The sequence below is a fragment of the Triticum urartu genome, chromosome 4 (assembly GCF_003073215.2).
Source record: "Triticum urartu cultivar G1812 chromosome 4, Tu2.1, whole genome shotgun sequence".
NCBI classification, from domain to species: Eukaryota; Viridiplantae; Streptophyta; class Magnoliopsida; order Poales; family Poaceae; genus Triticum; species Triticum urartu.
This window is the reverse complement of record NC_053025.1, coordinates 44,432,712-44,446,436: the sequence shown is the minus strand read 5'-3', so window position 1 is coordinate 44,446,436 and position 13,725 is coordinate 44,432,712. Positions and strand designations below refer to the sequence as shown.

Sequence of the window (13,725 nt, the reverse complement as noted above, 5' to 3'; positions counted from 1 at the left end):
AAAATCCGCATCCGCATGAATCCACAACAGTAAAATTAAATTAGCCATTAGATTTAAAATTTTATAGTCAAATCTATTAGAAATCATTCTTTCTTAAGGGAAGGAAACACGATATGCATAAATAGAATTAGGGCCACGCATACAAAAAGGAGTCCCCAACTCCCACGCCCAAGCTATGAAAAAACAACATGTCTTCTTTCCTTGGGAAACAAAGACGTACAAATAAAAATTAATTCATGCCCCGCACTAAAAAGTGCCAACTTCTCACAGTCTCAGCTCAAGCTCAGGAAACAAAATCCGCATCTGCGTTAATCCACATCAGCAGAACTAATTTAGCCACTAAATTTAAAATTTAATGGTCAATATCTATTGGAAAATCCTGGCTCATTAAGGGAAGAGGTTGCCCTCCTTTTGGACAACTATTCATTCATACAAACTCTAAAGCAGTAAGAATTCATGTTTTTAATTTACACAATAATGCTCAAATAGAGTAGTTCCTAGCCTGTATGTGCAGGCGCACGGGTTGATGACTAGTATATAGAATAGATATAAATAGAGATAGAAATAATAAAGATATTTTTTTGCGGAATACAATAATGAAGACCTGACAGATGCGATCTATGTAGGTAGGATTATGTAGATCCAGCTGGTATGCTATGGTTAAGTACACTTATTTAGATCTAACGGTTGTGAGTTACTAATAAGTAAACTGATGGACCAATCACCCGCAAAAAAAAAACTGATGGACCAATGGATCGAGTACAATAATGTTGATCTAACAGTTGTGATATCCTAAGAGCAGAATTGATGATTTAATGATTGTTTTCCAAAAGGCGTGATCTGTACGTAAAAAACTAAAAATCCTCTTGAAACTATGATCTTTGGTTCTCTCTCTCAAAAAAAAATTATGATCTTTGGTAGGATCGATTTTGCTCACGGCAGTGCAGCCGTGCACTTCATGAACAGCGCACTAACAACGACTATATATGTTGTCCCCTTCGATTATTGGACCCTTTTCCTCCTCACATATGACTGTCCAGCTACTGTGCTTCCCGGACAGTAACTGCAAACCAGACGCACGCACACAAATCAATCAGTAATTTAAGGCAACAAAATAGAAAACTCCCATTTGCCCTAAATAGGCCTCCTCCGACGATTAGACCTCGCCGGCCGAGTCACCAGCCAGACAACCAACTCATGGATCGGCTCCCTCTTCCTGGGGGCGGCCCCAGAGCCGCAGCCAATACCCCTTTCTTCGTCGCGATGGATCAGTACGCCGAATCCACATCAGCTTCACCACCGGAAAAGGCGCCGGCGGCAGCACCGCTCCCGGCCCCGGAACACTGTGGAAAGTCATCATGTCGCATCCTCTCTATCCGGCTCTGCTCGGGGCCTTCATAGACTGCCGGAAAGTACGTACTGTATATATATAGACCAGCACAGCTTGTATCTTTGCTGCCCTGCTGTTTCTTATTTTGTTATTTTTCCTCTGCCTAATAAGGTCGGAGCGCCGCCGGAAGTCGTTGGTCGGCTCTCCTCCCTCGCCGACGAGCTCCGGCCAAATTTAGACGGATGGCAGGAACAGCCGGCGGACCCAGAGCTCGACCAGTTCATGGTAACAACATGCATGATTAGTTTAGCTAGCTGGAGCTTAATTATTTGCATACATGGATCTAGCGATGTGTGTGTGTGTGTGTGTGTGTGTAGACCTACCGTGATATGCTGGTGATGTACAGTCAGGAGCTCACGAGGCAAATCCAAGAAGCCAATGAGTTCTTGAGGAGCGCTGAGGCCCATATCGACTCGTTTGCACCAGGTGTGTGCATGCTTAATTAATTACACCAAGTTATTTTTGCGGACTTGTCTTTCTAGGTTTGGGAGTTTGGGATAATGCCAAGACTCTTGCAGCCTTGCGGGTTTCCTATACTTTATTTGTCATCTTTGTTTTTTGCGGCAATACTTTTTGTATGGGAACTTTCGATCTATCCATCTTTAATCATTATAGTACAACAAACACAAAAAATATAAAAAATATATATGCAGATTCATAGACCACCTAGCGACGACTACAAGCACTGAAGTAAGCCGAAGACACGCCACTGTCTATTTGTCATCATCTATGAAAGAAAACAAGTGTTAGTGTAGCGTGCCATGTGATGTTTATAATTCCCGAACCGATCTAGCTTAATTAGGACTCTTAAATGTCTTGAAGTGGTAAACTTTTATCGATAAGAAGGGAATTTGAGGCCAACATGGTATCAAGGTTGTCTGTGTGCATCTTGTGATCCAGAGGCCATGGTTCTCCCCTTATAAAGAAAACATGGCAAAGGTGATATAACCACAAGAAGTATAAACTCGATCTCAGCATAGCAAGATGCGCATCCCCCAAAATATAACAGTGTCATTGTCTGGCATAAAAAAGATGATGAATGTCTTAGGGCGCCAGGGTAAACAACTTGTACCCGAGCCATACACTAAACCGGCATTCATGTCGGGTAAACACCTCTCTGGTTAGGGATGTAAATTTGTGACCCTCAGGGTTCCCTCGAAGTCTTCTTAGCTCAACCAAATGTACTAAATTTATAAAAGTGGGGTGACTTCTGAAAATTTAGTTAGTTGAACTAAAGAGGGCTAGAGAATGCTCTAAAGGGTACCAATTTGCACCCCTATCCCTGATCATCTGCTCACACGGCATACATGCTAGTTTGAACAACTTCATTTGCTCCGACCGCTGAAGCATGCATAGACCATTTATGGAACCAAATGTAAATGAGTGTATAACCTGCAAAGGAGTACAAGTCTTCTTTTTGTCAAAAACCATATCGTTCTTGGATAACGAAAGAACCCAACATAAGGCACCCCGGGGCTTAAGGGGTCACTGATGGGACCAGTAATAAGGGAGTGAATCAATATATGTGTGTCACATTTATGTTTACTTCGAGGTGAACGTGTGACACCCATATGTTAATTTATGTGTTACGTGTAATAACGGCACACCCACACACAAAACAATTTAGTATACCTCGCACACCAGACACCCTATCTCGCCAACGAAAAACAAACACAAATGTAATTAAAAGCCCGCCTACCTTGGATGGAACACACAATATTAATGAAGCAACCTGCCGTAATGGGATGGAAAGAAAAACTTAACTCATGACTGAAGAACGGTGCGGCAAAACACGCATTGCCCTCTGGTGGCTATAGAAACATGTAACTACCAAATTTTCATTAGATACAAAACCCACTGACATCTCTTGAGTTAGCAAGAAGTATTTCTAGTCAACTTAAGATCATATATGCCCCCCTTGTTTTATTTATTTACCATAGCTATGTATGAAGCCACTGTTGAACCGGGACATAATCAAGCTATAAGTGTTGCCACCTCAGTTTTTTTTATGAGTTTGGGAGAGCGAAGAGGAGTGGATTGTGAACTTATAGCGGGCTGCAACATGGACTCCAACACACTTTGCGAGAGAACAAGATGGGTAAGACATTAGCATCTACCATATGGATATGCCTTTAGATTGACCATATATATATATATAGAGAGAGAATGGATTTGCTATCCACACTAGCTCGGATGGTTGTTATCAGAACCCTTCATTCGCCTTGAGATCCAAACTTTTGAGTGGATAAGGTTTTGATTTTATGATTTGTTGAATTTCGCCACGGCAATAGGGGAAAGCTGGGACGTAGCTTTTGGTTGTCAGGGGCCGAAAATGGAAGCCTACTACCTGGATTTTGCAGGTGTAGTCAGGGCAAGTGACCTCGCCCTCTTTTTGGGTGAGCAGGGTGCGGCAGTAGCTGATTTCGGCAAGCAACTGAAAACGTCTTATTTAGGATATTTGTTAAAAGTTCCACGGCGTCGTGTACTTGTTTACTGTTTTAAAACTGTCGTTTTCATCTAGCAAGCTATGCACTGCCTGGCACCGTTTGTGTGAGGCATTTTTTCTCTACCGCGCTTTGGAAAGGGAGGGCAGCACTTGCCTTTTTTAGTGTATGCGAGTTGAATACGGGTCCTGGCCTTCCTTTACTAATGGCCTGCCGGATTATAACTCCAATGTCCAGACGGAACAGACGCTGCCATGCATCCGCAAGTGGACAGGAGAGTAAAACACGCAACCGGCCGTGTGGGCTTCTAATTAACTGACGCCATCATCCAGCTGTTGGTTCTGTATATATCACGCGTCTTGCTCGTTGTTGCTCCTTGCCTCTCTGCACAACTTTGTATCTAGTGATCAGTCAGATGGAAGGATTGGGAGATGGTGAAGGGGAAAACGGAAACTGGGGCTTGGCCGCGATCACAGTCAGCGGTGATGGACGCGTTTGCAGGCGCCATTGTTGCTGCCGTCGAGGATCGCTATCACGAGAGCGTTGCACCGGTCCACTACATCGGACGGCAGGTGAGTGAACGTGTGCTTGAGCTCTTCATTGCGAGCGGATGTTTTTCCGTTGCTGAAAAATAAACCGTTTTTTGTTTTCCAGTACCTTGATCCGCCCAACAACTTGGTGCCTTTGACTTTGAAGCAAGTTTCGATGCTAACTCCTTCAGCCAGGCACGGGGGGCACTATCGATGCACGGGATGCCTGTCGGCACGATTAAAAACAAATTTCATGCCTGTTGAAGACGAGCACAACTTGATCGACTGTTGCACTTTCAGGACAATAGACGGGGAGTACATGCAGGCGTTGCGTGAAGTGAGGTGAACGCCTCAGGTTTTTGTCTTGTGATTGTTGCAACGGTCGTTTATGCCATGGACAACGCCTGGGAAAAATGAACCTTTTCTGTACAACACTCGCAGGAATGGAGACTATGTCATGGTTAATGGCTCTATAAGGAGGCGGGATTCTGTCATGCATATACGAGTCTACTCAATCAGGTTTTTTGTTGACAAACAAGAGATTACTTCCCTCTCTTGGACAGTTTTAAAAGGACTGATCCTTTTTCTTAGCACTGATTTTTAACCATGTAGGCATTTATTCCTGCAGGCTTGTTACTAACTACAATGAGATTACTCACCACTTCCTCCATTGCATATACGTCTCCCTCGATCTTCAGAAGCAGGCAGGCTCCATCAAATTCTGTACTGCACGTTCTGAACAAAAAAGCATGCCACCCTTTTTCTCTATGTTGACATCGATACTTTATTTTTTCAGTTGAGGGAGAGAGGAATGAATATTCGTCGGGCGAATCTCGTGGTGGCCTCAAACGAGCAGTCTCGGGCTCCCGACGGCGGCGAGAGGCTTTTTGGTGATGTTCTTCAAGTTCTCTACCATCCAGGAATTGTGTATGTGACTGTCTTTATCAGATAACAAAATTCTAGCACGTCCATTACTTTCCCCCACGGTATCGAGCACAACAACATCCCGCATTGTAAAAATAATAGTCGTCACACATTGCGTGGCTTGAAAGGGGATCGGGCTTGGCATCATAATAGTCGTCACACACTAGTCGCTCGCGAATATCTCATCGGTGTTTTAATGCACCTAGTCATTTTCACATTAAAAACGGAGACGTCATCGAACAAAACGTGGTGGGCAATGCCATTTCCTATGTCGTCTGCATAACGAAAGGGACAATGCTTCATTCTGACAGGCTTCGCGTGATATGGACGGTGCGCTGATCGCAGCGATCAATGACACATATGAAAAAAAAGGTACGGTTTTGTACAAGGGAGACTCGCGTTGAAATGCAGTGGGTCACTCCTATGCGGGGATGCATGGTGTTGACAATTTAAAATGGATATCTCTTTGAGCGCTCCTAGTCTTATAGGGTGCCTCATCTTCGGGCATGCCTGGTTTGTAAAAAAACAGAGCGGAGGTTCCTTTGCTACTATAGCTGGTGCGGTGACCAACATTAACAATGGCATCTAAAAAAACAAAATGCATGCGTTCATTTTGGGTGTGGTGGTGGGGGGGGGGCGTTGGTTGCTGATATGCACGGTTCCGAAAGTGCCTTTTAGGGGTTCCGCCCCTTTCTTTTTCTTAGTTTAACTACGTGGGCAATGGCATTCCTATATCAAAAAAGGCTCACACTCATATTGGATAGGGTGCCACCCCTCGTGTGGTGGAGTTGATGGGATTATCAACGTTGTGAGATGTCATATATATAAAAAATGGAAGTGTGACGTCCATTTCGATACATTGCCTACTAGTGCAGGATTTGCACGGTTCCGACAACGCATTTGGGAGGTTCCTTGTGTAGCTAGTTCAAGCGGTGACCAACATGATCAGTATCGTCCTTACACGGGAAAATGCATGTTTCTGACAATGCATTGGGGAGGTTCCAAAAATGTATTTGACAGTTCTTTATGGTGACCACCATGTTGTATCGGAGGGCTTCGAGGAGCGTGAGCGATAAAAGACCATCACCACTAGCCTAACAAACATCCAAAAATTCATCTGGTTCTGGGAGGACGACATGCCAGTTTTTTGGATATACTATTTCGGATCCAATTGTATATTTGATAGTTCTTCATGGTGTCCACAATGTTGATCGAACAGCTACGACGAGTGTGATCGATAACAGGCCATCGCCTCTACCCCGACATACATCCCAAAATTGATACAGTTCTGGGAAGGTGGCATGCCAATCCTTTTGAAATACTATTTCCGTTCCAGTTGTATAATTGACAGTTCTTTGTGTTGACCACCATGTTGCATCCGACGGCTTCGACGAGTGTGAGCAATAAAAGGTCATCTCCGCTAGGCCGACACACATCCAAAAAATTGTTCCGGTTCTGGGAGGGTGGCGCGTCGGTTCGTTGGAAAAATAATTTCGGTTCTACTTGTATATTTCACAGTTCTTCATGGTGATCACCATGTTGTATCGGACGACTTCGACAAGTGTGAGCTATAAAAAACCATCACCGCTAGCCCAACATACAACCAGACATATATTCGGTTCCATGAGGGTGGCACGCCGGTTCTTTGGAAGTACTATTCCGGTTCCAATTGTATATTTGATAGTTCTTCATAGTGGCCACCATGTTGCATCGGACAGCTACGATGAGTGTCAACGATATAAGGCCATCGCCGCTAGGCCGACACACACACAAAAATTAGTTCAGTACAGGGAGGGTGGCACGCGTCGATACTTTCAAAATACTATTTCGGTTCCAATTATATATTTGACGGTTCTTCATGGTGACCACCATGTTGCATCGTACGGTTTTGATGAGTGTGAACGATAAAAGGCCATCGCCGCAACGCCGACACACATGCAAAAAATAGTTCGGCACCGTGAGGGTGGCACGTCTGTTCTTTGGAATACTATTTTGCTTCCAATTGTATGTTTCACAGTTTTTTATGGTGACCATCGTGTTGTATCAAACGACTTTGAGGAGTGTGAGCTATAAAAAACCATCACCGCTAGCCCGACAGACAAAAAAAAAATTGATTCGGTTCAGGTATAGTGGCACGCCAGTTCTTTAGAAATACTATTTCGGTTCCAATTGTATATTTGACAGTTCTACATGGTAACCACCATGTTGCATCGTACCACTTCGATGAGTGTGAACGATAAAAAGGCCACGCCGCTAGGCCGACACATAACCAAAAATTTATTCGGTTTCGAGTGGGTGGCACGCCGGTTCTTTGGAAATACTATTTCGGTTTCCAAGTGTATATTTGACAGTTCTTCGTGGTGACCACCATGTTGCGTTCAAACATGATCAATGTCATCTTTATACGGGAAATGTCATTCCTATGTCAACAAAGGCTCACACTCGTATTGGATAGGGTGCACCCTCCCCCCCCCCCCCCCCCCCCCCCCCCCGTGTGGTGGAGTTGATGGGATTAACAACGTTGTGAGATGTCATATATATAAAAATGGATGTGTGACGTCCATTTCGATACATTGCCTACTAGTGCAGGATTTGCACGGTTCCTAGAACGCATTTGGAAGGTTCCTTGTGTAGCTAGTTCAAGCGGTGACCTACATGATCAGTGTCGTCCTTATACGGGGAAAGTTCATGATTCTGACAATGCATTGAGGAGGTTCCAAAAAATGTATTTGACAGTTTATCATGGTGACCACCATGTTGTATCGGAGGGCTTCGAGGAGCGTGAGCGATAAAAGACCATCACCACTAGCCTACACAAACATCCAAAAATTCATCTGGTTCTGGAAAGGACGGCATGCCAGTTTTTTGGATATACTATTTTCGGATCCAATTGTATATTTGATACTTCTTCATGGTGACCACAAAGTTGATCGAACGGCTACGACGAGTGTGATCGATAACAGGCCATCGTAGCTGCCACATAGTCCTCTGTATTAGCCACGTCAGATGCCACGTAGTCCCCTGTCCACGTCTGTATTAGCCACGTAGTCCCCTGTCCACGTCTAAGATAATTTGTACCCCCCGCCCCTCCCCCTGCGCGCGCGGCTGATCGCTAGCCCCTTTTCCTTATCTGTTCGCTTCACAAAATCCCTAGCGACCTGTCCTCTGTTCCGGCGTTGGTGGTAGCCCTCGCGGCGGCATTGGTGGTGGCGCTCGCGGCGGCAGCTGGGGCGGCGGCTGCAACTAAGAGGTGGCGCTCGCAGTGGCGACCATTGCGGGGGCGTCAGTGGTGGCGCTCGCGGTTGTCGGCCGGGGAGGGCGACTGCAATGATGAGGTGGCACTCCCACTGGTGTCAGTCGTGGCGCTCGCAGTAATGGCCGGGGCGGCGGCTGCAATGAAGACTGAGAATGTGCTTGTACTCTTTTGTATTCTTAACTTCTCTTGCGGACGAGAAACGAGCAGCCCAAGCGGCCAGTGAGAAACGAACATGCAGGTGAACGCGAACAGACGAAGGGGTTTGTGCTGGGTTGGCAGTGCAAACATAAGTTTTTGCATAACCTCAGTTGTCGTTTTTAAGTTTTCTACTACCAGCTCTCTCTGAAGGCCGCGGGTTCACTTATTGCTATACTTGGGGGGCGTTTCTGCGTAATATCTGACTGACTGGCGCGTCCCTCCTGTCCGACGTGGCAGGTTTCGGACTAAATTGCATCGATTTGTTCTCGCGGAGCAAGTTCAGGGGCTAATTTGAGTCGTTTTGCAAGTTCCTGTATGAAATTGTACACCCACTGCAAGTTTGTGTACTAAAACTGTAATTAACTCGGCTGTGACCTGTTCACGGGTGTTTTATTGAGCATATCCCATGACGATGCACACCCAAAAGGAATATAGGTGGGTGGGGCCGAACAAAAATGACATGCATGCCTGATGTAGTTGTTATGTGGGGGGGGGGGGGGGGGGGGGGGGGGGGTAGGTGTCCACAAAGGGATAGCTCAAAAAATGTAATAAAAAAACACATTAGTTAACTTAACGCTCTCGCTGTCTCCCAAAAATGACAAAAAATGGGCACTTCTGCACTATATGTGTGATTCTAAAATGCGAGTAGTGCCTTTAGGAAGGGCACGACATTGGAGGGCCGAAACCACCCGATCTGAAGATCAAGAATTTCATCCGGAGCACCACAGAGACTCGGGAGAGAATGCGACGGAGCCTACAGGAAGGGGACGACGCCCCGTGGACGCCGCCACCGTCGGTCTGACCGTGGTACGACAAGGATTACACCCCGGTATACCTCTCCATCTCCGATCAACACGGGGCGCCGAGCCCAAGCCACACCCGCTGTCCACGCGACCAAGGTCACCAGTCCACATCCCGTGTTGCGAGCTCCGCTCACGAACAACGCAACTCCCACCTAGAGCCGCCGCCCCGACACCCCCAACGACCGCACAAAGGAACGAATCACCATCACCGGCAGACCCCCCCCCCCCCAATGGTTGGAGCCGTCAGCGCCTCGACAGATGGAGCCGGAGGCAACCAGGCCAGGGAAAGGAGGATGGGATAGAGCGGTGCGAGACCTCGACCGGCACACCCCCGCGCTGGGGACGGGTGGGCAGACCACACATTCCTCCCACCACCCTCCTCACGTTGCCCCGTGCAATGCCCCACACGGCCTCTAGGTAAGGTCAGCGATGCGCACGCCGAACACCTGGCGGACGACGTGGACGCGCGGACGGTGATATCCGTCCTGGAAACGACCACATGAGGCGCCACGCCGGGCCTTGCGCATCGGCCGCCGGCAACGGCGCGAGACATAGCAGATGCACCGCGCCCCGCTGACGGGATGGCCCATGTCATCCAAGGGCGCCGAGCCGCATGTCTTATTCCTCAACCGCAGGGCGAAAGGGTGAGGGGGCCCCACATGTGCCGACGCACGCGGGCTTTGCCCGCTGGCACGCACTGGCGGCTGCAAGGAGGGACGGAGGTGAGGAGGGGGGCGAGGGGAGGCTGCTAGGGTTTCCCTCTCGGTCGCTCGCGGGAGCGACGCGGGAGGGAAGGGGAAAGAGGAATCTTCGCCGTCAGGATCCAAGCATAAAAACCGAGCTATACCTTTTTTTTATCAGCCGAGCTTGTACTTATGAAAACGAGGCGGGATTTATTTACATTCTCAGCAAATACAAAAGAAAATCCCGGCGTCTTGGTTAGTGCCACTAGAATTTAATATTAAATCAACCACGAACACAGCTATTTTTATAGTGTGTGTGTTGTTTTTGTCCCTGGCGTGTCTGGTTGTTAATAATTTTTGACTAGTGTAGGCATGATTAAGTACACGGCTCCACGTGTGTGCTAATTACAAAACGCATATGTACATTTTTATCCGATGGCGCCTCTCAATTATGTGTTGGGAGAATACCATGATGCAGATAAAACAAAACGCTTACAGAAAATCTCGTGCATGTTGGGGAGTGTTTGTCTTCACTGAAGCAGCATGTGCCTCATCAAATGACAGGGGTGTTAAAGAGTAGCAGGGCTGGTCGGTTGTCTCTTATTGCGAGAGGCTGCGTGGAATTGCTGCGTACTGGAAAGTTTAGACAGGGGCTGTTGCTGCAGAGGGCTGACACGGATATTAGTACTCCGGGTGGGGGGCGGCTGACTACTACTGGCCAGAGGCTGCCTGAATCTTCTGTGGACTAGAAAGTTGAAGCAGGATCCGTCGCTGCATGTTGTGGCAGCTGGTGCGTCATGTCTTTTGACCCCGTTGTAGATGCTGGCTTCCAGTGTATTTGATGACCTTTTTTTAAATGATAAAATTCCATGGTGAAAAAAATTAATCGGACGCTGACCTTCAACTACCGCCCGTGTGCAGTAGCACGTCGCAGGTAGGCAGCAGCTGAATGGCAAAAATAGGCAATGCATGAGTAAAAAAAGCGCCCACGAAATAAAAAAGGTTCGAACCTTCCCCGAACAGTTCTCCATCTACCGTAGAGGAACCTTTCCCATCTGGCACCGGTGGTCCTGTCTACTGGACTGGCACATGACAGCCTAGTGCCTGCCTGGTCCCTCCTATTGCATGCGGCGTGGTCCATCTCTTCGCTATAAGAGGAAAAGAGCATCAAATGAATAAAACCAGAAAAAAAGCAAAAGGGGTAAGAGCAGGGACCAGATCTCAATACCAACGAGCGCACATGATTGCATCCACCCGAGTGAAGCTTCATAGGTTTGCTTTTTCCTATACCACATGAGCTCATGGGTGCTCCACACCCCTATACGGATATTAAACATAAAAACAGCAATTTTTTAAAAAAATCTGAAATTTGGGGATATCAAACCTGGGTTCTCAATCTACTACCATGTGAAGTTTCGTGAAAAAATACTAGGAAACGTATCCGTGGCGAATGAAATATTGTCCGAACAAAAATTCATCCAAACAATTTTTTCCATACATTAGAAATTTTTGTCTTTTTTGCCACGAATACGCTTCCTGGTATTTTTTCATGAAATTTCACACGAGAGTAGATGGGAAACCCATGTCTGATATCCAAAAATCTCAGTTTTTTTTCAATTTTTTTCATTTTTTAAAATTTAATGTTTGTATAGGGGTGTGGAGCACCCAGGTGGTACAAATCCGCTTCCATTAGCCTTGCTCTTAGAGCTAGGTTCATATATACCCCCTTCGTTTCAGTATACAAAACATGTTGTTTTCAAACGCCAAAATTTCTATGTTTGATCAATTAAGTTTATAGAATGGTTATATTAGCATCTACAATATCAAATAAAGAAAATATAAATATATTTATGATGGATCTAATGATACTGATTTGACATTGTAGATATTGCAAATCAAACACAAAAACTTAGTTGTCCCAAATCTTGATTGGTGGCTAGATGCTCCATTATGAGAGTAAAAGCAAAAAAGGACACGATGAGTAGTGTATGAGACACCCATTGCCTTTTCTTGGAAAAGAGAAGCATGGAGGCACATGCATGCTGAAACGGCCCGTACGGCCACATGGCAAAGCAACTGCTGGCCAGCTACCCCGCTACCACACACACCACGGTTGCCATATATAGTTGAACGCTGCAACACGACACACACGCACGGTGACAGACTTCCGTGCGGAGACGCCTTGGCGCTGCATGCAAGCGGTTGCGATCTCGCCACGCATACATGATAGTACATGCGTGGGGATGTGATCGTCTGGCTGAAATGTTCTCTGCCTCCGTTGGCCGTACCGCCCGATTATTATCGAGCTTTTTGTGCCTGCATGATTGCATAGGATCAATTAGCTTGATCTGGAAGAGATCATTATCAGTTCGATGTTGGATGCATGGTGTGGTGGTGTTGGTGTGGGGCGTGCTAGCATGCATGTTCTGTGGTAATCTGGTGGTTACATGTGCAGCTAGGCAGCAGCCTCGATCGATGATAGCAAAAGCAAACCGATCGATCTAGCGTCACTAGTGACAATATTTACGTCAATTTACAGCACACTATGTTTGCATCTAACGTTGGCTCGTCAAAAGAAACTAATTAATTACTGACCTATATAGTATGTCTTTGGTTATTTGCTTGATCGTTGTATCAATTAAGCAACTGGCAACAACTACGAAGAGTGCGGGGGTTCTTCCGAAGATGAGCAGGAGACCGGCGACGTCGCCGGCCTGCTGCCTTCCGGTGAGGTCAAGCAGCTGAAGAGTCAGCTCCTGGACAAGTACAGCGGCTACCTGAGAAGCCTCTGGAGGGACCTTTCCGGGAAGAAGAAGAAGAACGGGAGGCTGCCGAGGGAGGCGCGCCAGAGGCTCCTGCACTGGTGGCAGCTGCACCAGGGATGGCCCTACCCATCGGTACGTGCTTGGCTACGTACATGTACTTTGAGTTCATGCATGCATGCATGCAGATCGTTACGTATCTTGGCTGGAGCCTCGTGAGCTAAGGGCTAATGGCGCCGCGCGCGTGCATGCGTTACAGGGACAGGAGAAGCAAGCGTTGGCTGACTCGACGAGGCTCGACATGAGGCAGATCAACAACTGGTTCATCAACCAGCGGAAGCGGCACTGGAGGCCGGCGCCGCCGGCGATGAGCAGCAGGTTGCAGCACATCAACGCCGGTGCTTCCAGCAGCGGCTCTCCCGCGGTCCTTGGGATGGAAGGCCAGCAGTACTTCACCGGACGGAGTGGGTATCCCGACGGTGGCCGTTGACATCTTGATCAGTATAAAATTGGATCATCTATTTTGGATCGTAGGGAGTACCATTGTGCACGCGCGCGCGTCCAGACGTGCATGCAGTAGATTCATTGCAAAGTGAAGTTTACATTGTGTAATAATGGAGCGTAAATGAGATCAATTCTTTTTAGGCAAAATTGTATGGATCATCCACTGCCACCTTGCAATCTGATATTACAAATAAAGAACCTGGGAGTTGTCAGCAAGCGCTTGAGCCTCCC

The 13,725-nt window shown here is 46.9% G+C and overlaps 1 protein-coding gene and 1 pseudogene across 1 annotated transcript; both read left to right on the top strand.

Annotated features, from left to right (window-relative positions):
• Positions 1-1,116: 1,116 nt before the first annotated feature.
• Positions 1,117-13,480, top strand: LOC125554582 (annotated as a pseudogene).
• LOC125550542 (replication protein A 32 kDa subunit B-like) lies at positions 1,810-5,447 on the top strand. Its single transcript, XM_048713565.1, has 4 exons — positions 1,810-4,406; positions 4,489-4,706; positions 4,806-4,883; positions 4,993-5,447. The coding sequence occupies exons 1-4, from the start codon at positions 4,266-4,268 to the stop codon at positions 5,162-5,164; spliced, it is 609 nt and encodes a 202-aa protein (XP_048569522.1). The 5' UTR covers positions 1,810-4,265; the 3' UTR covers positions 5,165-5,447.
• Positions 13,481-13,725: the final 245 nt, after the last annotated feature.